This window comes from Haliotis asinina, chromosome 8 (genome assembly GCF_037392515.1).
Source record: "Haliotis asinina isolate JCU_RB_2024 chromosome 8, JCU_Hal_asi_v2, whole genome shotgun sequence".
Classification (NCBI taxonomy): Eukaryota; Metazoa; Mollusca; class Gastropoda; order Lepetellida; family Haliotidae; genus Haliotis; species Haliotis asinina.
The window spans coordinates 9,513,061-9,540,744 of record NC_090287.1 but is presented as its reverse complement, the minus strand read 5'-3'; the positions used below and the strand labels follow the sequence as shown (position 1 = coordinate 9,540,744).

The 27,684-nt window shown below is 38.0% G+C and overlaps 1 protein-coding gene across 39 annotated transcripts in view; it reads right to left on the bottom strand.

Moving 5' to 3' along the window:
* The window catches only part of LOC137294934 (MAP/microtubule affinity-regulating kinase 3-like), a 60,074-nt gene that overhangs the window by 19,451 nt on the left and 12,939 nt on the right, over positions 1-27,684 (bottom strand). For 24 of the 39 annotated variants that reach the window (XM_067826113.1, XM_067826124.1, XM_067826111.1 and 21 more), the window contains exons 4-9: positions 22,195-22,243; positions 20,557-20,622; positions 15,817-15,887; positions 3,798-3,854; positions 3,157-3,292; positions 2,509-2,609 (exon numbers count right to left, since the gene is read on the bottom strand). In XM_067826113.1, coding sequence (XP_067682214.1) covers positions 2,509-2,609; positions 3,157-3,292; positions 3,798-3,854; positions 15,817-15,887; positions 20,557-20,622; positions 22,195-22,243 — 480 coding nt within the window. Of the gene's footprint in view, positions 1-2,508; positions 2,610-3,156; positions 3,293-3,797; positions 3,855-15,816; positions 15,888-20,556; positions 20,623-22,091; positions 22,141-22,194; positions 22,244-27,684 lie in introns of all 39 variants that reach the window. The other 15 variants (XM_067826122.1, XM_067826110.1, XM_067826145.1 and 12 more) reach the window with 1 other exon arrangement.

Below are 27,684 nucleotides of genomic sequence, written 5' to 3'. Positions count from 1 at the left end.
AATATATTAAAACAAAATGCAAATATTAAATTTAAGACAGACGAAAGTTATAGCAAACAATGTCAGGGTATTACCTTGTACAGGGATGTATCCATCAACATCCACATAAAAGAACGATATTCCATTCATCTGCAGCTGGTAAATAATCCTGCTCTATGTCTTGTGTTTTTCAACAGTCTATTATGCGAAAAAGTGACCCATTGGTTGACAAATATTCGCACTGGTGTATGCATAATCTCACTGGTCACCCAGGGCAGCACAACTGGCAACTAACTGTATGATGTCCGCCATTTGTTAGCTAAGAATGAGCAACAATCAATCAATCCAGGCAGTGGCGGTTAATTCTTTGTAGGAAGGATGTTTTTACACTTGTACTTTATGACAGGGTAATTTTAGTGGTGCTACCACTATTTATACTCATTACAATTTCATTAACCAACCATCAAGTGAATGATGACAAATAACACGTGTAGGTTTATACCATGAAACGCGAGTTACAACAAGGAAGATGTAATCTCTGTGTCGCATGCAGCCTGAAAACACTTTTGGGCCGAAACTGTTTTGAGGACACCAACGGAACTTCGTTGTTACATAAGAAATGCACATAGGTATTTGCTGTGTACTTGGGTAAATGGGTATAATCAGGGGTCTTTGAATGTAAGAAAATTTTCAGATTTCTCTACTAATGGCAAAGTCGTTGTTATTTGTTTACGAATTCAGATAAATCAACAATGTATTTTTTATTATCACAGATAATAAACCAGGGTCATAGCTACCAAAATTTACGTATGACGTTTTCTATGACAGCTGGGACAACCCTCAAAACTATCCACGTTAAAATACTTTTATAACGAACTACAAAGGACCACTGAAATTAGTTCATTATATCCTCAGTTTGCTATTCACAAAAATCCATTGAAAGAACAGTAAAACACACTATACAGTACAACACATTCCTACTCAGTTTATTCGTACATTCATTCATTCATATTATTATATTATATATTACGTTCTTTTCACTACAAAGTCAGTAATCTTACACAGGTCACTCGTCATTGAATATATCGTATTTTTAAAGTCTCACGAGTATCAACAGCTTCTGTCCACATTTCTGATGTGTGTGGGAGGCAAATACACAGGCCTTTTGAGGGGATGCACTTGTCGTTTTCTATTAAATCGCCAAAGACCGAGTTGCTGTGTCGGAAGTATACAAAACTAGGTCGTCAGTGACGGGTTTTACGGCCTCCAGCAATCTGATTGGTTAATAATGCTAACTACAACTTCACATGGGTGTAAAAACTGGAGTGTGTTTTGTACATAAAAATGTTAGCCATTGACGTCTAATTTATTGGTCAGATTTCAAAGTGAGCGCCGCTAATTGACACTGATTGAATTTGCTCAATTGACTATTCACACCATTAATTAGTGTTAACTAGAACTGTCAAGGATTTCAAAATGAGCATCGCTAACTGGCAATGACACTGATTGAGTTTGCAGTTCGTTATTCACACCTTTAATTAGTGTTACCTGGGACACGCTGGGATTGCAAATCAGTTCGCAATAGCCGGTAAGTTCGTTATAGCGAATTCGTTATTCACAACCTTTTTTATATGATAACATATAGTGGTTTATTCGGGACTATTAAAACAGTTCACTATAGCCATCAGTTCATTATATCCGTGTTTGTTATAAAAGTATTCTACTGTAAATATAAAGCTTTGCAACCTTTCGGACTTATATGAAATAAATGGCTTGCTACGTGTACGTAGACATATTTTCAGCCCAGTCCTTTACGGTCGATGGAGCATGTGCCAATTTGCTGCTTGGTTTCGTAATTAGACCATTGGTGAGAAACATTATTTGCTCTGCATCAGTGCCCCTTTAAGCTTTACGCTGTACTCAGCTATATTAGAGCTATATGGCAGCATTAAGAAATTGAGTCTGGACCAGACAATCCGGTGATCAACAAAATGTGCATCAATCTGTGCATCTGGGAACTGATGACATGTGTCAATCAAGTCAGTGAGCATGACAACCCGATCCTAACTGTTACTGCTTATGACAAGCATAACTGTCTTGTGGCAAGCATGGCTTGCTGAAATACTATTCTACCCCAGATCTTCATGGGTACAGATTGAAACAGAATAAAACTGAAAATCTTAACCATAGTAACCAAATGTGTCCTGTTCAAGCAAAACTGTCTTCTGAACTAGTAACAAAACAATACCGAGCCTGTGGTTTACAGGCAGAGGTCCAAACCTTCTAACAACCCACATGTTTCCAATTAGTCTCCCCTTGGTTAATCCAATCCATCAGTGTAGATATTATCTATCTATGAGTGACAGGGACTAACTACTATGGCTGCCTGTGGAATATACTTGAAAACAGCATTGCTTTGTATCAAAAGACAGTTGAGACAGGGAAATGAAGCCACAATTCATCTCTGTAAAGGTTTGGACCCCGACCTAAGAGATGGTCATCCTTGACTTAAAGGTTAATAACACTTACTTTTAAATTCTGTCCATCAAATGGCAAGGAGCCACTGACCAGTGTATATAATATGACACCTAAACTCCACACATCAACCTCTGGTCCATCATACTTTTTCCCTGTAAAACAAAAAAGACAGTCTTTCACTCACAATGAAATAATGACAACAGATGGACCTACGAAAAAAACCACTGAATGTCTTATCAAGCAACACAAATGTAAATAGTTATGCTGCAGCCATGGCAGATGAACTGGATCTTGCATTCTTTAACTTTTCTAAAACGGCCATGGACATGACAGATTAACAATAATGTAGTTAGTAAAATGAAAAGGTTTGGTTATATCTGAACTTCCCTGCTACCTTCGAGAGCAATGACATAGAATTTTTTGTTTTTAAGGAGAACCATTGTTAGAATGAGTGAGTTGGATTTTACGCCTCTTTAAGAAATATTGCAGCAATATCATAGCATACATAAGCATCACGCATTGTGCCAATGTCAGGAATCAAACCTGGGTCTTTGGCATGATGAACCATCACTATAACCATAGGACTACCACACTGACCCTACCATTGTTAGAAGATATGTAAGTTCTTCAGAAACCAGTTGTGTCAAGATGGTGTGAAATGTCCACAAGGTTCCTCAGCATCTGTTCAAATTGTCTTACCTTGGAACAACTCTGGTGCAGCATATGGTGGACTACCACAGAATGTGTCCAATTTGTTTCCAGGAACAAATTCATTGCTAAAACCAAAGTCTGCTATTTTGATATTCATATCTCCATCTAGCAACAAGTTTTCAGCCTGAAATACAGAAGAAAATTAAACATAAAAAACAAATTATTACAAACTTCGTATGACTATATATCAGAGAACCTAATTACTTTAACATTAATTACCTATCAAACATCAGTCATATTGTGAAGCTTTCTTACTCGTAGAAATCTCATTGTTGTGAGACATTATGTCAACATGGAATGTAATGGCACAATGACACAGAGGATAATGTAATACACTTCAGTTTTAGCTGAATTTTCTTAGGCCATATAATATGAACAAAACAAAATAGACCTAAACATATATATTGATCCAACATAATTAATATAGTTACCATATCCTCAAGCTGAGAAACATATTTTCCAATTGTGGACAGATAAAATACAAGAAAAGCCTTATCTAGAAATATATTCATGAGAATGGACTACTGAGATGTATATTTCTATTTTTCAAAACTCATTCATGTTTTCAACCCATCAGATTGCCCCAAACTATCGTATTTGTTTTGCAGTGCTGCGCAAACAATACTCACTTTTAAGTCCCTATGTACTATGTGCTTATGATGACAATACTGCACAGAGGAAACAATCTGAAAAACAAAATGAAAATCACTAAAACCTGTTAATACAATCAAAACTTTAAACAAATGTTAACCCTTTCTTTCCCTGCAAACATGTAATTTCCATTTATTAAGTCAGAACATATAATGGAGTGTTCTTGAAGCAATTTGTGTGTTGCACCTCAGAGTTAATTCTTCAGAATATCCCCTCTGTGTTGTAGGGAAGAACAGGTTGCCAAATTGTCTAATTTGCCAACTTGTGAAATATGTAGTGCAGAGTTGTGTCCCTTGGGCCATAACCCTTTCAAGGGTCCCTTGGTACCTTTCCTGTTTATTTCATCATGGCCATGCTCACAAGTTTTACCCAACTTTGAAATATGTGAGATATGAAACACATCCAGTTTTCATCCCACATTTAGCTGACATGCCATGATGTACCTTGGACACCGTCGCAAGCGTTACTGCTTACTCGCTGCTGTGCTGTAACTGTGAGCTCTTCAGTGTAACCTACGGTGCTATATCTGACACAACTATGACCAAAGCTGGCACATGTCACACATGAGAACTAATGAAATACTGCATGTTGTAAGGAATGAACTTTCACCTGAAAATATTCGCCAAGTGCTAAAGTGTTACCTGGAAGACCTCATCAATAGAAGGACTTTGCCAAAATACTATAACATGGGTGGTTGCTTAGAAAAATAAGAACTGCCACTGAAATCATTTGACTGTTTAATGGCTAGCATTGCCTAAAGTAAAGGTTTAATTACAATGCTGTGTTTACTTTTTTGGTAGTCTCTTCAATGATTCAAAGGATATTTTAAACTAGAAATGAACTGGCAACAGTTGAGAGCAGGTGCTTACCACTGATATTTGACTGACATTTTCAGTGAAAGTTATCCCCTATGACAATTTACAGGGATTTACTGGACATGATTAACATTGGTCACGACAATATTTATCAGCGTATCCACAAGGACTCAGAAAAAGTCCAAATAAATTTTGGAAATATTTAAATGGAGTAACAATAAGTTTCCCTGAGTTTGTAACTACCTGGGTTACGGTATCATTATCACCCACAACGCGTTTTGCTGGGCGTACTAAAATGCACCCCGTGCACATTTATCTTTTCCGGAGAAGAATTTTAAAACCATTTGATATTTCTTCAAACTTGGCACATAGATAGATCTGGTGGTGTATTAGTGCCTTTTGGTAGTTTGGGTATTCTTAATAAAATAATTTTCACGTTTCCACGGCAACAAGTGTGACTTAGACTGAAACTGGAGCTAAATTCGTAATGCTGGAGATATTGATGACTATGTCTTGCTGTTTGAAATTTAAAAATTGCATCATGATCATGATGCACAATTCAAGACCAGTAAGTGAATAGCAACAATATTACAAAATAGTATTATTAATAATATTTAAGTGTCTGGGACCCTCATTTTGTTGTCCAGAACCCTTGAAAAGTAGAGTATGAGTCCCAGGGACCCTCAAATATAGGAATTTATTAGTCTGTAATAAAAACTAATCTGGCTAACTAGTAACAGTGAAAGCTGATCCTCGCTGCTTCTTAATAAGCTGAGCATGTTCCAGGTTTCAGAAAAGAACTGTCTTATCAGGGTTAATGAATCCCCAATGTACTGTTAATAGGGATAATTTGTAAACAGATACACCATATGGTTTCACTGACTAGCTTGTATTGTGATATCAGAAATATACTGAACATCATTGAAAACGCACCACCTGTAAATTTTGAAATAAGGCAATAGAATCTTTTGGAAATGGAAAATTAGTGGTGGGAATTTTGATAATAACACACTAGATCGTAAATAACGCTCTACAGTAAAAAACGGATCGTTCAAACACATCATCGAACACATCACATGAAAACAACAAAATTCATGCACATCACACACGAAGGGCACAAATTGCATGCAGAAAGCATGCTGTTCAGGGGTATAAATGACCTTCGGCACAAAACCGTTCTCATTTTCGCAGTACTTTCGTAAGTAAAGTTTTTTCGCCATGCCAAGATTGTCACCAGAGGAACGAGAACAGGCCTTGGGTATGTTGCAGGTCGGCGCTTCAAGCAGAAACATTGCACGACGATTTGGGTGTCATCATTCGAACATTCTGAGGCTTGCTAACAGATACCAACAAACAGGAACCAGCAGGGACCGGCAACGCCCAGGTCAGGCACGTGGTACCACCCCTCGTCAAGATCGAGACATTGTACTGCGCCATATTCGGGATCGAACCTTGCCCGCTGCCAGAACCGCCAACGCTGTCCAGGGTCGACGTGGTTTGATCAGCGCTTCCACCGTCCGACGCCGTCTCCGTGCGGCAGGGTTACGTTGTCGACGCCCTTACGTTGGACCCATCCTGACTGACAGACATCGCCGTGAACGCCGACAATGGGCTGAACAGCATCGTGTGTGGTTGTTACGACGTTGGCATGGTGTGGTGTTCTCCGACGAGTCGCGTTTTCACTTGCGAAATGCTGACGGGCGTCTACGGGTATGGCGTCGACGGGGTGAACGTTATCATCAGGATTGTGTTGTGCAAACCGATATGTGGGGTGGAGGCAGCTTTATGGTGTGGGGAGGGATAAGTTATCACCACAGAACCGCTCTGATTGTTTGTCGTGGCAGAGTGAATGCCGTTTACTACCGTGACAACATTCTTCAGAACAACGTCGTTCCCTTCTTTCACCAGCATCAAGATCTGCACACATTTCAACATGACAATGCACGAGGACACACTGCACGTGTTTCGATACAGTATCTGGCTAACAACAACATTCCTCTACTTCATTGGCCTGCATTGTCACCAGATTTGTCACCCATCGAACACTTGTGGGATTACATCGGCCAACGCCTCGCACGTCGTCCGCAGATCAACAACCTTGGGGAACTCGACAATGCCTTGCAGCAAGAGTGGAATGCAGTGCCTCAGGACTTTATTCAGAGACTTATCCGTTCAATGAGGAGACGTTGCACAGCTTGTGTTGCTGCTAACGGGGGTCATACACGCTCCTGACTTTCCATTTTGACCCCATCTTTATTTCATTGTCAGCTGCATTAAATCTTCACTGTTTTGCTTGATTGTTTTTTGCTTCTTTTCTTTATCAATCATTGGTCTACACAAATATGTAAAATTTACATAGATTGCTCACTTCTGCTCTTAGAAATCCACAATTTTAGGGGTGGTGCGTTTTCAATGATGTTCAGTATATGAATGTATGCACACATGTGGAATTATTGTACAGTTTACAAGTTGCTTAACAGCTAGGACTCGACACAGATACCAAACAATCAAATAAAACCTGGTGTCATAAGGATCGTCATGAGCTTTTCAATTGATTGAAACCTTTATAGGAATGAACCCACATCAATTATAAGAACACACTAAAGCGTTTGCCACTAATATGCCAATGTCACGGACTGGTAAAGAAGAAAGAAATATTTATAACATATTTACTAATATATATTTTGGGGTCACATACAAGATTCCTCAAATGACTGGTGGCTCGATTATCACCCCATGTATGCTGCTGATGTAACTGAAGACATGGGTGCAAAGGTTTTTTGAGATATCGCAACTACTCAAGTTTGAAAAGTGGCCAACCTGTTGTGGTGACTTTAAAGATAAGGTCAAGGTCACGTCATCCCAAATTTAGGCTGTCAAATTTAAAGACCTTTTGTACAATATCCCCGCTGAAGTTAATCAAACAGCACATTTTGATGATACATTAAAATGTTACAGAACGGAAAATGAGGCCAAGCTAATTGGGCGTGCAGATCACTTTATCTCGACTGAAATGATCACTGCTCATGGTATCAATCACTGGACTGTCTAGCCTAAACACATTTACTTATATCATTGTTATATTGCTGGTGTATATACACACAAAACAAGACTAAAACAAAGACCTCACTTCTGTAACTGTTATAGGCTATACACAGAAAGAACAGGATTAAACTAGCAGTGAGGTACTGCTTGTGCACATTAATTCAGATGCTGAATGAATCAATAAGTGTTGATTCATCAGTGTGTGCTTGGAATATAGGTTGTAGACCCTCTCCATGAAGACTATATCCCACAACAGTGGCTCTCTGAAAAGTATGACTCAACTTGTAAACACCTTGTTGAAACTGACAAACTGTTCTTGTTAGGAATCCACGATGTAAACATGAAGTACACTGCAAAGCATTTTGCATCATTTCATATAACACTGTTATTGTTCAAGATATCTATACAATGTAACTTCACATACCTACATATCGACTTATTTTCATGCCGAAAGGTTTTGTCATCATAGGACCATCACTATTTTACCATTTCAATGTTCTAACACTAACACAAGGAAATGTACTGGGCAAAATAAGTTACGGATATTGGTATTTCATCAACGCAGCAATGAGCAGATACATCATAATTTATATAGATCATTATTTATAATTTCAAAATTTACATATATCCCTAACTATTCTCAGCCAGTATATGTTGTATACCCAATGTGAGCCAATTTGCCCCCAAAATAAACAAAATCTTAATCCAACCCAAGCAGATCTGATATCATAATTAACCCAAGAGAAAATATAACTTAAAACTTTGTATGACCTCAAGATTATGCACTGCCAGTTCAGGACACTGTTAGATACAACATGTAAATGAGGTCAAGGACCTAAAGCACTATCACGTAGGATTCTTGTATTCCACAGGAGCAGGGTTTAGCTGTACTAGGGAAGCAGCGCTGAGCTGACGGTCTCCCCTTGCAATGTACTATCACTGCCAGAATGTCCAGTGAAACGTTTGTATTGAATAATGGGCTTTATTCCTTAGTCAAGTGTACAGACAGTAGACTTTGCCTTAGTTCAAACTGGTCCTAGACTTACACTCAATCACCAAAGCCAAAGCATTATCTGTTGAATTAACTGTTGATATTTTTATTTAATTCAATGTGAAAGTCAAAATCGCTAATTTATAACTAAGCCTGACATAAGAGCAAGTAAGCTTCGATTAACAAGACAGTTCTAATTAATGGTGGCATTGTCTTACCAGCTGAGGGTAAGAGTACCTTTCAAATACTGTCAGTTATTCATTAATGGCTTCCTTCTATGTTTGAAAAAATATGGATTTTGTTCAGGGCAAATCTTGGCTTCAGTTCTGTACATTTCCTCAACCATACATCACTATCAAGCAACAAGCATGAATCACTGATAAACAGATCAGATCACATATTAATCACTGAAACAGATGTTGAACAGTCCCTCTTCAGTGTTTAACAAGGGAATCAACACAACTTTATCACAAATCAATATAAACAATATAATATCAACTGTATAGCTGAAATATTTTCTTGAGCAATCACGCATTGCTGGAACATCTAACTGAAATGACACCATACTCTTTTACTGACAGGGAATATGGCTTCGTAACATGTTAAACAGAATTTCACAAGAATGAAGGTTTGCCAGAGGATTCTTACTGTTGAATAATTGTCAGGTGGCCCTTTACAGGAACTAAACAACTGTTCTCAAAATCTCTCATTAAACCAGGTCAGCTTAACTTGAGAGTAAAGCCAGAAGGGAGGAATGTTTCTAATGTTTACTACTTCCATGAAACTCTGACCACCCACATAGTGCTGGTAGGACTAGAGTCATACCTGCGGGTCTATCAGGATTTGAACAAATCACAGGTTGCAAGTACCAAAGGGATGCCCTGCAAACTGCAGCCATGACTGGGCAACTAACCTGTTAGAGCAAAATTAAAAAAGTGAAAAGCTTCTCGGGCATTGGCACATCACTTTTATTAGTGCGTATAACAATTTTTTATTGCCATGTCCAAAATGACTTTGCCACGTCCCGTTTGTGTCCATTTGTCCACCATAAGAATGGGTGTCTGTAAGAATGAGCGTGACTGATTCCACAACTCATAAATATGTGTTAAACTGTCCAAGCTGTACTTCTGAGTGAAAAGAAATAAATTTGCAATCACGCAATAAATAAGTTGTTATCCATAACAATTTGTCCTATTTGAAAAAAATAAAACTGTGTTCCTCCCTCATCACTTTTTCTATTAAAAAGTTTTAAAAAAGTCCAACCGCCCTAGTCAGTTTTGAAAAAATGTGACCCAGAAACATTTAATTCTTTTTATGCAGCCTAAGAAAAGTAACCAACTGAACAACTGATAACCTCAGTCTAGGCCAAAAGCATATGTGTCTTCAAGTCTGACCTTATTTTTTATGTAACTTACGGTACAATTAAGGACCATTATGTGGAATAATCTTACTAGATCAGAAGATAGACATAGGCATTGGAAGAGTGTCGGAATTCTAATATAAGACAAAATGTTATGAATGTCAACTTCTTTATTGTTTACACAATGTTTCTAGGCTATTCCCTGCCTCTTCGCCAGGGTGATGCTAATTATCAGTTAAACAGGATATATATACCAGTAATGTACATGAAGCCAGAGTGATGATTTTAAGCATGTATATATAATTAAAAAGACAGCAGATGAAAGGTAGTTAAATATACAAAAGCCGGTAGTTGAAGAATAAAGAATAAAGAAGTTGACATCCATAACGTTTTGTCGTGTATCAGGGGTTGTCATATCAGATCCCCAAATACAATTGTGACTTTATTGTTTGGTGAATAACTTCTTTTCTACAGCACAGTAATATTCTACAGCCCCAAAATAACAGCAGTCCAAGCCAACAATTGTTGAATCCCCTCCCCTTTAAAGAAAAAAAAATTTATTCAGGGGCTCTTTACAGCATACCAAATATTTCCTGCCCAGCATAAGAAAACAAGCTGCCTTTCCCATGACAAGCTCAAACCAAGTGTTCAGTACTTGGATCATTTTCAATACAGTGCAACAAAAATTGCAAGGTTAAAAATAGACTATTCTTACATCAAAGGATATCAGATATCTACACTGATTAAGAACTGTTCCCATTTACCTCTGATTTCCTATCCTCATAGGGCCCAAACAGTAGTTTTACAAATCATTAGGTTTTCTTACTGAACCTCAGGCATATATCTTACACAACAACCATCCGCACTGCTTTCCATCCCTTTTGCAGCTCTTGTATTTCTTTGTTCAACTTCAGGGTTAATTTACAGTTACTTAGAACAAACCTCAAAGAAAACTCTTTTCTACCTGTGAAAGACTAAATGTACAAATATAGGCTCAAAAGCACCCATGAATCTGTTGGTACATGACCAGATAGTGCCCACATTAATATGAGCAAACACCTGGTTGCTTGTAAACTGAATTAAAGGTCCAAGTCCACCCAGGTGTTAAAGGATGGGGAAGCCATGTAATAACTTGGTGGACCTACTACCTGCAAGAATCGCATGATCCCCATGGAGCTGAAATTGATAATACAAATGTGTTGTCGAGACTGACATACAATGATTGAAGGGAAAAAAATACCACTGTCTTGAGCAAGCACTAGTGTGTGGATGTGTGTGCTATATGAATGAGAAAGATCAACAACTAGAAAGTTTGCATTACCTATAGTTATACACACCCACTGTATGTCTGAAACTACTGAAGAGCAAAAAGATTAAGAAATGCATTTAAGATAGTGAATAATTTATCTTTTTGTTCATTGTGCGTATAATTGTATGCAGTCTAGCAATGAGTTAAACATTATTACTTAAGGCCCAGATTTTCTGTCTAAATGTAGTCAAGATTTAGATTCTAATGTCATATTTCTTAAGTCAAGCTTATCATATATATCATGTATAGAGAGAAGACAAACAATAAAATGTAATCACCAGCCGGTTCCAAAGTAACTGGGTTATAGTCCATTATAAATAGTGGACTTTTTGAATTGAACTAACGTAGACAATCCTTAAGATGACAAAACAGCTAAGTCTACCAAATGTATTATTTCAAAGATGGCTGCTTGAGGGATAAGAAACTGCAACTGATCAATACTATTCCCATTTCTAAACACCCTTGATCTAACTTGAAATAGTAGCATGTTAATACAAACATTTGTTTAAAATAGTCCATTAACCTAATTTCTTGACAACATAGTCAAAGCAGAATCAAATCAAAGTAGACTGGGAAAGAGACCACTTGTTTTGGTGAGTCCTGTGCAGACATTCTCCCACTGGGCCAGCAACAGCACCCAATAACTGCTGATGAACACAAGTGTCATATGCCTCTGAGGAGGAAGCAGTCAGGCAGGGATGAAGGCAGACTCTCAGATTGTCTGGGTTGCCTGGCAACGCACAGCTGATGCTTTACTAGAGGGGCTGGCAGAGCTGCTTGAGTATTTAACCAACAGTCAGGCGATAACAGCTTACCATTTGGAGTCGGTTTGAAAGAACGAGGTGAGGGAAGAACACACTTTCTCACGCAACACAAACACATTTCTCTTGTCAATTCATATGGTTCGGTGGCTGAATTTTTCACATGCTCTGCTCAGTTGTATTTTTTCTTATAAGGAACATATGTAGTTATGTAGTTTGGGGGTGGCGGCTTAAGCCTGAACCAGAAGAAGTCGATTGATTTTCCACACCTATAAACATGTTCGGTGTGAAAGGAATTTCACATTTGTATTTTCATAAAGTTAGGTCCCAAGAACAATTTTACAAGTTACTGAAAGGCTTCATAAGTAACAGCAGACTAAAATTAATCCTAACAAACTTCGTTAGGATTTATTATATTCTATGGCATTTTTTTATTCTATTATTTCGTATTTCATGACTAAAAAATAATTTCGTAAAAGCTAATTGTCTGAACAACAAATATTCATTCTGTTTTATGAGTATCAGTTTTTGTATCAAATCTAATTTTTCTGTGATTCAGTACTTCTGAATAGAGGCGGCATGTTTACAATGGTTGTGTGAGCTGTAAGTCTTCAAATCAACCTAAATCTCTAAAAGTACAAATTGCACTTAAAACAACCATGAGCATGGTTTTACGCTGATTTTACCCAGTATCGCCAATATCGAGTAGAACACCTAAAATCGCTTAACATGAAGTACCCAAGTTGGTAATCAAACCTGGGTCTTTGGCATGAAGCCTGAATAAGTTAACCACAATGCTATTCTCTGCTGAGTGAGTGAGTGAGTTTGGTTTTACGCAGTACTCAGCAATATTCTAGCTATACGGCGGCGGTCTGTAAATAATCGAGTCTGAACCAGACAATCCTGTGATCAACAACGTGAGCTTCAATCTGTGCAATTGGGAACCAATGACGTGTTAACCAAGTCAGCGAGCCTGACCACCCGATCCCGTTAGTCACCTCTTACAACAAGCATAGTTGCCTTTTATGGCAAACATGGGTTGTTGAAGGCCTATTCTACCCGGGACCTTCATGGGTCCACTCTGCTGAGACTCCGATGAACAGTTCAAGAAACTGGTGAATGAAGACTACCATCTACGAACAACATAATTCAAGCCACTGGGCAGGGATTATGTAAGGCAGGGCCATGGGCCATTTTGCACATTAGAATAAAAAATGGCTGTTAAAATTTTGAGCTTTACTGAGAGATGGGCAGTGCCCCATTCAAAATACAGAAAATAACTAATAATCACGAAAATGGCCTACAGTCCGAGTTCTCAATCCCAATCCCTGCACTGAGTCACACACAGACATCTGACCCATGAATGTGTGATGCCCTTATGATCTATAACGCTCTACGTAATATGTTGACTATTTCTTTCGATTTATTACTGACTTTTTATTTCATCTGACGGTTACAAACAGTGATGACAAAATATTCTAATGAAATACAGACCTATTAAAGTATGTGAACATTGTTTTTCACTGCAGTAAATAGTATTTAAGGTATAAATAGGTTTTTAAACAATCACATAGTATATAAAATAAACTTGTATTTGGCTGTGTCACTAGTTCCTGTAACATACAATCTGGGTTGACCAATCATCTACACAATATGGGTTGACCAATCATCTACACAATATGGGTTGACCTGTGATTCAGTCAATCATGGGTTGTGAAATAACTATATGACACAGTTTTCTGAACTTCATAGCATGATTTATGCACATACTGAGAATACTGTATCTTCTTAAAGAGGTCAAGGTTCCATCAGTATACTGACTCATTATTCAAACCCTTGCATAACACCTGCCTAGAGCAGCTAGTGTCTGCTGAGTTCAGTAAGGCAAAGCTTCATATGGAACAAAGATAGATCAATAGCATGCCTTCTGTCACAGTAGTGAACAGATAATGCATGCTACAACTGACACCACAATCAGAATGTAGAGCTGAGAAACAGATCAGAGCATGTGGTGGGTCTACAATCAATAGCCATTTTATCTGAATGTCAGCGTGTTCCCTGGATCTACTGGCTTGTCACGGATGACTAATCATGTCCTGAAATAACATAATTACCCATGATCTCGCAATACCAAACTGGTCATGATTATCAAGCTTAGGTTCTAATCATGTAATTAGCTGGATGCCTGACCCCCACTGTATAATCACAGCTGCACTGGTCCTGCCCAGAGAGTGAACGGTGTTGTGCTTAACTCAGTGACCCACTGAGTCATAACTAGAAGATATACTGAATAGAAATTAGTGAAAACTCATTTAGGATCAAATTCTGTCATGTTGCACTGCTTGCAAGTTTCCTTTACACCACTAGGGGTTCACTGTTTGTGTGATGAGGGTCAGAAGGGGTGAAGTATGATGACAAACCACAAATTTAAATTAATATGGATCTGGGTGAAAATCTGTCAAGTTCGTCCAATCATTGAGTAAGCATTCTTACTTTAAACAGTAGTTATGTTGTATTTCAGTGGGTCAGCTTAATGCAAGAGGAAACCTGAAAGTTACACATATCCTTGCCATTTATGTAAAAGCAATGAGCACACATATTGTGGACAAACTCTGGGTATGTATGACAGTGAAATTGGTGTCTTCGAACTCACATCAATGGTTTCTACTACCAACACTACACAGAATCACAGGGGCAGTTCTCATTGGGCAACAATTCAAAGTCCAATTTCACATTAAAAAGATATATCCAGTATACTATCACATGTGATGTTCTTATGTTAGTTCTCTTGCTGTGATTGTAACAGGACGTTTCTGTGAATTTATTTTCTTCTGTAAATTGTATTATTGATTAAGTGATAATTATTATGGGTCACGTTGTTTAGGGTTTTGAGTGATAGTTATTATGAGTCACATTTCGTTTCATAAATGTTCAGTGCCATTAGTATTTTAGTGGCAGGGCTTTCAGGTAGCACTTTAGATTTACCTCCCTTGTCAATTGTGAAACTTGGTGAAGGTTCCATGCTTCGCTGGAATATTCAGGAATCAGTGACTGCATATAAAGGATGGTTGGTGCGCGCACACACGCACGCGCGCACGCACACAGAGACTAACTGGCGTACATCAAACCACCTTTGTCAATACTCAACCTACATGACCGCTGCCTGACTGCTCGCCATGTCACATTAGGTATAACTGTTTCTCACTCCTAAACCAAGACTTTGGCGAGTTGACGTTACATTTGCGACCCATTACTTTTGATTTGACTCCGTTGCATTGTACATGAAACCTCTATTGTGAATCATTGCATCTTGCTTTGTTTTCTGCTCAATACAAAATATTGAATATTATAGACTTGACTGTGTTATATTTTGCTGGTTCTGAGGGGATTTCTTATACCTTTTGTCATGGCAAATGTTTTACCACAACAGTGTGAGCCACTTGGATATTGTTGATGGTTCTTTGACTCGAGCAACCTGAGCAACCAAACTGCTAGCTTGTTCATGAAGCTTGCAGGATAAAATCTAAGTGTAATGTTTTGGAAAGTAAGTGGGGCGTTGAGTTCTAATAAGTTCGATGCTAGGTATTTGAATCTGGGGACCCTCCAAATGTTTGACTTCAACATATGACAATGACCCCTTGTTTGATGGAAAATGTCAACCATTCATACTTTATGAAGATGAAACTGAGAAAGGCAATGTGGTACTACTGACTTACCTGTCTAAATTTTGCCCTTGCTTCTTTTTCTTTCATCCTCCCATGAGCAACTAGGTAATCAAATACTTCCCCTGCAAAACAATACAGGTGTAACAAATCATCACAGGTAACTCATTTATCCAACAAGTGGAAGCATCATAGAATGTCTGTCTTTCTTAGCTGTCATCTTCGATGGACAAACGGAAATTCATATGCACATATTTTTAATAAAGAAAATAATTTCAGCTAAAGGTCGTTCTACACTGATAAAGTGTCAGTAGCTATGTTAGTGGACACTCACTATATTGTTGCATCATATTTATCACAAACCAGTACCCAGTGTTGGCAATCAGTCTTAAATTCTGAGATTAATCACTGGTTTGGAAAGGGCAACAGTGACTTGACCCGTGACTTGATCATTAGAATGATCAAAGTGAATAGAAAATGCACATCGCATCTTCTCAGCAATATCCACGACAATAATAAATATGGTTTTTGACCTTTAAGTGGCATTTTTCAATATTACTATGAACAAAAATATATCAGGAAATGCAGACCGAGGCCCTGCCTGGCATGAAAACCTTTGTGGCAATTCATTGACAACTAACACCTATACAAATATTTTTGTTCAACTAAGAAAATATAAAATTTCCACACCCTTTGATTCTGTACCTTCAGTGTAGAATGATACAGACTCTAAAGCCACATTGATTTCAATGTTATGTTTTGGTACTCAGTAGTTCCATAACAGGATCTGCTTAGCCTGCATGTGGTTGTCTGTGCATTACAATGTACACATCCATGACAGTATAACAGCTACTTACTTAGGTACTTGACCCAGTGCTGCCTTCATTAACATTAATCAATCTGAGCAATGATGTCAGTAGCATACTCAGGTTTCATACATGTGTTAAACTGGGAGAGAGAAACAGAAACAATAGCAACTACTCCAGCCGTAGTCAAGTAAATCCTTGAGCTGAACTGATGACAAGATATTAATACTAGACCTGATCAATGACCTACATACTTGCAAGTCAGAATCAGACTATCACAAATTCAAATGCTGGAACTGATATGCTCTTAATTCATGTTTCATAAAAAATATCTAATGTAACAGATTTATAAAAGTAACCTGCATTTTACTGATAACATGACCTATACTGAAACAGGTGTAGTCCTTAGTTTGTATTATTTTACTGAATTTTTTTTTTCAAAATGAGGAATTATCTCTCAATCTTACAAAACAAGAGTTATAACATGCAAATGGGTGTAATGTTGAATGGCAACTTCAATGACAACCCTATGTGGTGAAGAGCAGACAATCCAGTGATTGAGATTATGAGTAGTGTTCCACTCACTGAATCAATTGTCCAGGCAGTGACTTGAGAGCAAATAAAGTACTGACATGGGCTCACACACTTCTACAAGAAATGCTGTTTTTTAAGTGTGTATGATCATGGAATGTCTAATTCCACATATATTTATGTTTGGTGGCCTGTTATCCTAGTAAATCGTATTTCCATTGAGTGGCAAACTAATGCTCCTGATCTTCCAGTGGATAGACATTCATTTTAGGAGACAGCATCATTGATAATTCTTGTGAGATTAAATTTATACCCTTAATATATACAAACAAGCACTCAAGAGAATTAGAAATCAGAAATTTTAAAAGCATATAAATGAATCTAGACTTTCCATCGTAAAAATACTTCCTTAGGAACTTAAGGTTCTGGTTTCTAGTTCTGTGTGAGGCCAGATCCATATCACAAGTTAACACATTGTTTCAAAATCATATAAGTGGTTTCTGTTATGTCCTATCTTAAAAAATTGATGGAGACTTTTCAACGAATACTTGCCCGAACTTAGTACGCTGCATTATTTTCAGGAAATACTGATGCTACAATAACAGGGATTTGTGAAGAACACAATTTGAGGAAATCACTCATTGCAGAGTGGTGAATATATTTTGTTGTTTCTGTGTCATGTCATGCTACACTAAGCAGCTCAAATGGAGAAGTGACTCAAATATTTGACTCACAAATCTCAAATGTTTTCAAAGGTTTAGCGTGAAAGATAAAAATATACTTCCACTGGACAAATATAGTGTTGTTGGTGATCACTGATCAGCACATATAAAAGATCATGATCAACATCATGTCAGTTTTACAAAAGTCAAAAGCTTTCACTACAATGGATGAGAAGACTTTACTAAAAAAAAAAAACAAAATGAAAGAAGGTTAATATCTACAATGTGGGAAATACAATGACACAATAAACATCACAGTAAGATACTAACATTGTGACCACCTCATCAGTTGCCTCATCATATATTTATATGATACATGTTGGATACTGCTGGCTTTTATCCAACACTCAAAACCAAATACCCTTGTCTGACAAATGAAGGAAGAATGTAATTATTGTTTGTGGAATACAAGTTATCTTGATCAAACATTGCATTGGCTATAACTTTCCATAAAGATCGGGTTCCAAACATATACACAGATGGGGTGTGCCTTCCTTGCCTAGTCAAAGCTGTATTTTCATACAAAGCTAGATACTGAATATGGCACATTTCATGAAATATCACAAAATTGACTGAAAGGAAAGGAAGAGTAAAAGTGAAAGTATTATTTTGTTCAAAGTAAACTAGAGGCAGTCCAACATTTTATTTTGAGATTGCAAGTATTTCCCTAATTTAAACAAAGCATCAAACCAATTCTTCATTCATTGTCAGCTAAACATTGGTTACCTTCAGAAAACCATAAAATGTTTAATATTTATTGATATCATTTATCAATTACAATTTTTACATATGCTAAGTACTGAAGAACTAAACCAAGTGTCTGACTTTGCCAGGTTTGATAAATGCGTGACATGAAGACGTACTTCAATACTTTTACAATTTTGTCACATGAAGTGATGAGTGAGTTTTGTTTTATGCCGCATTCAGCAATATTCCCTCAGTATGGCAGCAGTCTGTAAATGATCAAGCTGGGACTAGAAAATCCAGTTATCAACAGCATGAGCATTGATTTGCTCCATTTGAAACCGATGACATGTGTCAACTAATTCAGCAAACCTGACCACCCAGTCCTGTTAGTCTCCTCTTGCGACAGGCAGAGTGGCCTTTTATGGCAAGCATGGGTTGCTAAAGGCCTATTCTACCCCAGACCTTCACGGGTCTGCACAAGATGTAATGCATTTACTTGATGCTGATACAGGTGAGTACAACATTATTACAATATCTCTCTATATTTTTAAAGTAAATATGAAAATTCTTTGGAAAAGTTAATACCTATAGTGTTGACCAGCAAGATACAAGGATATTCCATTCAGATACACTGTGAAGACCAGATTCAGTCAAAATGTCCCTGGCAAGGTGGGATAACAAACATACCTTTCTTGAACAGTTTTTGTGTGATGTTGCATGGGGATTGAACAACTAGTCGATTATACTACCTATAACACCACAGAGGCCACTAGCCATGACAAACATACTGAGAAACTTCCAAACACACATCCTCTCAAACAGAAATACTTATTAACCATAGACAGGAACATCTAAAGATGACAACATATGGCCTGGAATTTCTCAGATGCCTACTAATGAAAAACAGCCCCAAATTGTATCCCATACGACATGTGTCTAGTAGGGGTGTGATGCTTATCTCGGTGCATGTCTTGTTGCTGAGGGATATGTTTCATGGGGGTTAAGTACATGATGACTCAGTGAAAGACTGAATTCATATATATAGCTGACAACATACATAGGAAAACCTCTAGGCTAAAATAGATTCAGGATCCGTCAACATCATCGTATTCACATCCAAAGTTGTATAAATATTCAACTTCCTGACAGACAACAGACTGAAGTGAATACTTCCTGTACATGACTTGGATCATTTTAACTGCATAGATGCACAAAATACAAGCCAAGGTCTAAATACTCCTGCTCAATTGCCTGTAAAAAGCTCGGACAAAAGACCTTTTGTGCAAAAGCCCCATATGATAATACATAGGAAAACAATCTAAGCTTAACAAGATTTATTTCCACTCTAGTATCAAAAATCAACATAGCCCTTCACTTGTTGTTTCTGGAAACTGTTGAGTTTACAGTATTGACATTAAACAGATTCTGTGAACACTTAATTTAAAGAATGAAATAATGAAAAGACCATGAGGCTTTTTGTCTATGGGGCTTGGTGGAGCTTTGGTCAGTCCTGTTCTTAGCCTGTGAATAAGCGAGCAGGTACAGCTTCACACCACATCCATAATCTTGTGTATTTCACGTAGGTATATAATCACTATTAGGAAAACAGTAATACTTCCAAGCTTCTCAGCTTGGCAGAATTGGTGTGTGGGACTTACGCAACTCAGCAACTCATGCTTGCCATAAAAGGCGACGGGATCGAGAGGTCAGGCCCACTGACTTGCTTGACACATCATCAGTTCCCAATTGCACAGATCGATACTCATTTATCACTGGATTGTTTGGTCCAGACTCCATTATGTACACACTGTTGCCACATTGCTGGAATACTGCAGGGAGCTGTCGAAAACTAAACTTACATATTCACTCATTCATGCTTGGTGTGTGATGAAGATGATATCTAGCAATTCATGCTTTTAGGCAGTGGACAAAATCCTATCTAGTCTTACTCTGAAATATTTTCTATCTGTGAAGGGATGTTTTCATAACCAGATGGTGGTGAACTGGATAATAATAAGGGTCAACTTATTTAAAGATGAAGTACTCACCTCCACTTGCGTATTCAATGACAAGATACAGTGTCTTCTCTGTCTCTATCACCTCAAATAGTTTTACTGAAACAAAAATACACATCACCTTACAGCCCAAACTAAACACAAATACAGAATTATATCACCACACCTTTAACAACATCATATTACGAAATGTTAAATATCCTATCTCTTGCCTAACTGTCATCCATACAAAATACCCCCCCCCCTCCATATATAAAAATTCTGTAATTAAAGTAAAACATTTTAAATTTTCCAAAATATAGTTATGATATCTGAAACCTACATCATCAAATTTATTCTGAAAGTCAAATTAGTCAACCCCTCTACATCTGAAAAGTCTGGCTATGATGTCTGTGTTGCCACTTTGCCTAACAATTGAATCTGGAATGTCTCGTCAAGCAGGGAAATCAATACCATGTCCCATCTGCACAGCTGACATCATGTGCACAGATAGCACAACAACCTGTGTTACACAGTCGCAGGAAGTCAAAATTACTCAAATCATCATTTTCATGACATAATTCCACGGGCGATAATTGGCACCATGGCTGTGTTGCTTGCTCGTTTCATTGGCACATTGTCAGTTGGGTCAGAATTAATTCAGAAACCCTATCACACTGATAATCATGTCAGGAAACTGTGTACATACAGGATATTACCACTTTCAGTAATCCAGTCAAGTTCTATGAAGTAACATTTCTATCAGTCAGGTACTGTTGTTATATCATAATGGTTTGTGACATTAGGGACATGTTAAGAGCCATAGTCTAACGAAAGCCTTGTTGGTCTATCAATCAACAAATCAGTCTACATTACATCAATATCTACTGAACTATGTTCCCGTCAGAAGACTTGAATATTTTGGCATAGACTGATATAGAGGAAGTGACCATCACAATCTTGCTTGACTTCAAAGTTGAGATGATATTGTAACAGTTAAGTAAATGAAGCTGCTATCAGTATCCTAACTACTTTCGACATTAGCTGGCTGCATAGATATGGTACACAAACAGAATACCGGATACCCGTCTGCCATTTTTAACAGAGGTCAAGGCGTAACTGTTTTTGTAACAGGTTGAAAAACACTGGACATTCACACTGGAATGCTAATTAAATATTGAAGTTTCATAATGGTGTACACCAACATCATCAGTCACATGAAAGTATTTTTCATTAACTCTGGAAACTGAAAATGACATCTACTTGCTACGGCATTTAATCATGTGAACTCTATTGCACTTTCCTTATCACCATTATGCTGGATGGTATCTGGTACTCTGTAGTCTAGACATAATATGGTTGCTTGATATTGAAAGTACAGAAATATTTGAAGGAATTAGGTGGGATCTCATTGGAATGTATAGATAGAAGAAAAAATGCTTCTACATAGCCCACTTGAACTTATACTACAGTCCAGCGAGGCTTAAATGATACAGGGAAGCAGAGAGGTGAGGATAAACAGGAAGTAAAGCAAAGGTTTCTACAAAAATATACTGGGACTAGTTAGGGATCTACAACATGCACTTTACCTATATCTGGATGATCAAGCACCTTCATTATCCTAACTTCTCGAAAGAGCTGAAATGTGGAAATTAAAACACATTAAATGTTGAACAAATAAAGACCATTTACCTATATTTGGGTGATCAAGCCACTTCATTATCCTAACTTCTCGAAAGAGCTGAAATACAAGTAGAATCGTTTCAGTGGACAAAATCTTGACAAATTTATTGGGTAATCAAATGGTCAAACCCCTCCAACAGCCTTTTCTCCTTTTGATTTGCTTGATCAGCAACTGTAACTAGATCAAGTCAGGTTAATATTCAGCTCCACTGAGCTAATGAAAGCTTAATGAGATGCTTTTACCTTCAGTGCCTGCTTCAACAGTTGAATGTTCAGACAAAAAGCTTTATCCATTCTTAGAGGATTTTCAGTCTGCCTTTTAGCCTTAGGCAGTATATATTTGCAACTGACATGGGAAAATGTCTGGCAATTATCTAAGAATGAAATCATAATCTAAATATAGTTTCAAAGCTGACCAGTCATTTGTGTATTTCAGTTTTTCACCGGAGTAGAGGCAGTGTTTATAAATAGCATCGAACTATTGGATGGTTGGATTACGTCTACAACCCTCCGACCCCAGTGTCTGACTGTATATTTCAAAATTACTTAGACTCAAGTTGTTATATGTGACACATAACACTTGTTTACTGTTCATAAATTTAATGTTTGTTACTAATTTCAACGCCAGTTACAAGAAATATTAAATGTAAAATGTGTGTTTAATTTTCAGTGGGTCACACAGACATCTGAAACTGACAGGAGCTTCTGACATGGTCACTTTGAAATACCATTTTTGAACACAGCGTAGAGGTCAGTCTAGAGTAAAAACAGATTCTAAAATGGTGAACGAGTTGCAGAATATAAAGAGAGAAATGCTCAAGAAACGTCTGCGTGTTTGTTTACATTTGCAGAAAAGTTAGCAAGCTCTTTGTTCTATGTATCACAAGACAGGGCCTGAAGTCTCCAAAGGAAAGGATGTGGACTCACCCACACACATTCCAATGTGATTCTGCATCATTAAAGTCCTTAAACATGGACCGCATCTATAGTGTACATTAGTAAGGGATCCTATGCCATCCAGCTGCCATGACAGCTGTGACAATCAATACATTCCAACCAGATAATCAGGTTCTAATTATGGTTGTATCATTGGTGAAACTTAGGCCTAATATTTCAACATTGTTCAATGAACTTGCTAACAGATTTGAAAAGTAAACATCAAGACACAAATAACAAAAGACCCAAACTGTGGGAACTATTCTAAAAGCAAACAACTAGTCATAAATGCTTTTAGCAATGAGAGTGCTGGAGTAGAAAAAACACAAATTGCCAGGTACTCCGGCACAGTGGTACATGTAAAATCACTTGTCCTGATAATCTTTCAGCTAGAACGGACGATTTTATTCTTGATTTTTTAAATAAGCGACATAATTAACATTGGAAAAGCCCATTGGACACTGGTACAGTGTGTAATACAAATTTGCTTTCCCAAGAGTAAACTGCTGGACTGGGATGTCAGGCAAGGCGTTATTTCCATCCATGTAATATTGTCCAAATGTTTCCAGCATTGCACAGATAATTTTCACAGAATGGGTTACAACTGGTCTTTAGTCAATACAGTTGTGATAAAGGGCATCTTACAGGATCAAGTGGTCAGTCTCTCCACATGGTTGAAGCATGTGATCACATTTAGACATCTGGAATACCAATGAGTAATCCAAAAACAGCTGCAACTGGAATTCCAGTTGTCCCACTGGTGTTTAATTAATATTGCATATGTGTATTGAACTCCAAGTGTGCATCAGACTGTAAAATAATCCATGGTTGTTGTACAGTGAGGTGGTGCCCCTATTGATTGCTTGCAGGTTGGACTAAACGCTCTCTATGAGGGACAAACCGCTTCCATAATGCATAGATCTTTCAACAGATCTGCTACTCAAGATAATTTCCTCAAATTAGATGTAACACATTACAGACCATGAAAAAAGTCTTCAATGCAATATGTTAATAGGGCCAATAAAAAAAATGTTGTTATTATGATTGCAACTGTTTATTTACTGTGCAAATTTAAAGTGGTAGGTTGTGCATAAAAAATAATCATCTCTGGAAAATTATTTTGTTTATTCCAATAATAAAATGGGGTTGGCACCAGAATTCAAAGGTCATTTGGGTCACTGGAACTACAATATTTTTAGACCTAAATACTTGCGTTCTGGTATCGTTTTATACAAAGTCTCTTGTGGACCATTTAAATGAAAACAGACTGGCTGCACTCACCACGATGATAACCATGGCAGCCTGCACTACCCATAGTTAACCAAGGCAGCATACACTAGCCACAGGTAATCATTGCAGCCTGCACTAGCCACAGGAAACCAAGGAGGCATACACTAGCCACAGGTAACCATGGCAGCCTGCACTAGTCACAGGAAACCAAGGAGGCATACACTAGCCACAGGTAACCATGGCAGCCTGCACTAGTCACAGGAAACCAAGGAGGCATACACTAGCCACAGGTAATCATGGCAGCCTGCACTAGTCACAGGAAACCAAGGAGGCATACACTAGCCACAGGAAACCAAGGAGGCATACACTAGCCACAGGAAACCAAGGAGGCATACACTAGCCACATGTAACCATGGCAGCCTCCAATAGTCACAGGTAAACATAGTACCCTGCACATCACAGCATGAAAACCCACACAGGCCACAGGTAAGTATGGCAGCTTGTTAAGCTATAAACGCTTCAGTTATCTGTTGGAAGATAACAGTAGGAACTGCCCCAGTTTTTGGTATCAATATTACATGCATCAGCAGTATGACTGAGCCATTACGACATCCATAACCATTTCAATGTATAGAAGGAAAACAACATTCCTGGCTGGCAATTAATTATGGCCTTTGCAGCATCAAGGACTCATATGTTCAGCATCATAAGCAAGGTGGAAAATCAGGACTATGCCACCTGTTTCGATGCTGACCTCCTACATTGTGAAACCTCTTACAGATAGAATATCTGGTGTGAAATGATTTTAACTGATCAAGTGTCTGAATCAAGTTAACACAGTGAAGGTGACAGCTCCCTATCAGGGTGTCACTAACTACCACCTGTACTAGTGATAACACTGAACTTTGAGCTATCACCAGGCATCGTGAGACAGCAAAACAGACAGCTCTATTCACATTATATCACATATTCTTTGAGGAAATGCTACCATTTGTTGATATCTCAGTATTACCCTTGATTTAATTCAGCAAAGAAATAAATATCTCATAAGAAACACAACTGGATTGATTATACTATTCTTAACCTTTCTAAAACTGACCACTGAATTTTACTATATATTAGCTCAAATGTTTTAATCAGGAAAAAGATAATCAGGATTACAGGATTAAAAAAAAGAAAAAAGAAAATAGACAGTGTCATAGTGACAAATTTGTCTGAGTGAACAATTGATGGTACCAAAGTTTGCCATAATTGACATTAAAGAATCAGGAATGGCAAACATAAAATTACTTAAAAATTGCTAACCTACTAAGAAAATATTGAAAAAGTGACTGCATGACTTGATCTTTTGATCAATGATGTAAGTGCTGACTGGAAAGGCTGATGTTCAAAGATACCGCTGAGTTTAACACTCTTCTGAATAGAATTTCAGGCATTCCAGGTTGACAACATTCACAATGAAGGTGAATTAGCATGCGTATGGGGCAGAATAAACAATATTCAGATCAGGACAAAGCTACGAGTCAGTGAGTCAGACAGAATGTGTTACTTTCAGCAATATCCATCATGGGTTGTAACACAGAAGGGCAATAACAGGCATTCAAAGATAAACATGTCACATATGAAAAGATGATTGGAACCTGTCAGCAATAATATCCAAAGTGAGTGAGTGCTGCAAACAGCAACATTCCAGCTATATGGCGACAGCCTGTGCATAAACGAGACTGGATCACAGTCCAGTGATAACAGTACGAACGTCAATCTGCACAAATGGGAACCGATGATGTGTCAATGAAGTCAGTGAGCCTGACCACCCAATCCTGTTAGTTGCCTCTTGGGACAAGCAAGGTTTATTGAAGATCAACAATATCCAAAGAATACAGAAAAATACATTTCTGAAAGGATAACTAGTTCTAGATCTAATTGATTGAAAAAAATGTGGTGAATTTCAACCAACAATTTTGGCGGGATTGAGCGTGTGGAGCTGAAAGATCCACTCAGTTCCATGGAACAGCGGAATTTGATAGTGGTCTCTCGCTCAGGGTCTGCCTTGAGCCGAGTGATGATAGTGTGTCGAAGATCACTTTTTTGATGATTGGGGAGATTGAAATGATGAGCAACAGGTTTGTCTCTCTTATGTGTAATATCTGCAAAATGCTTAGAAAGTCTTGTTCTGAAAGCCCTTTTGGTTTTACCTACATATTGTTTTTTGCAGGAGTTGCAAGTGAAGAGGTATACTACATTGCGACTTGGGCAGTGGTGTCCACGAGACGAGTATTTATGGCCCATGTGGGTACTGTAGAAGTACTGCGAGGAATTGATACTGCTACAAACTTTGCAGGAATGCGCATTGCATGGATCGTCAACAAATTGGACTGATCTACCTGCTATCTGGGGAGGAAGATGTGGGTGGCTGAGGGTAGCTCTGACTCAAATATTTATCTTTCAGAGTTTTGTTATGGTGGAAGGCCATAATAGGAGGTGAAGGGAAAACGCGGTTGTAGGTGTCTGAGAGTTTCTGAATGATGCATTTCAGCTCTAGGTTCAAAGGGTTATAGCTGCAAACTAGTAACTGTTTCGGGTTTGAGGCTGGTACTTTAGTCCTGGTCTGTAGAAAGTCTCTCCTAGATTTAGAATCCAAATGCAGTTTGTTTTGCTGTATAATTGATTGGGGTAACAGCGTTTGAAGTAATATCTATCTTCTAGTTCACCCATAAAGATATTTGCAAATAACAGAGCTAGTTTAGTTCCCACGGCGGTGCCGCCTACTTGTAGGTAGTGGGTGCCGTTAAACAAAATTTGTTCCTGAGCAGGACTAATCTAAGAGGACTGAGGAGACTGGTGGGTTGTATAAGCCATGTGGGTTTGTGTCTCCTGATGGCTTTTACAACTGCTCTCATACCTTCCCCGTTGGGGATATTTGTATAGAGCGAGGTGGCATCCACTGTGACTAATAGGGTGTCCTTGTTGTTATCAATAGCGTAAGACTCCAGACTTTGGATAAATTGAGTTGTATCTCTGATATAGCTAAGGTAGTGAGAGACGAACTGTTTGATGTGTTCGTCAATAAAACTACTTATTTTTTCCGTGGCTGTATTGTTGCCACTGATGATAGGGCGTCCTGGTACTTTGTGGTGTGAGGCATTTGTGTATTTTGGGGAGTAAATAGAATCTACCGGCGGAGCAGTCTTTAGGCAGGAGGCCTGTGAGGCACTTTTGACTAATTTCCTCCTTGAGGAAGATATTAGTGAGTTCTTTCGACGCCTTGTTACAAAAGGACTGTGTGGGGTCTTCTTGTAACTTTGTGTAGCGTGGATCAGATAGTTGTCTAAG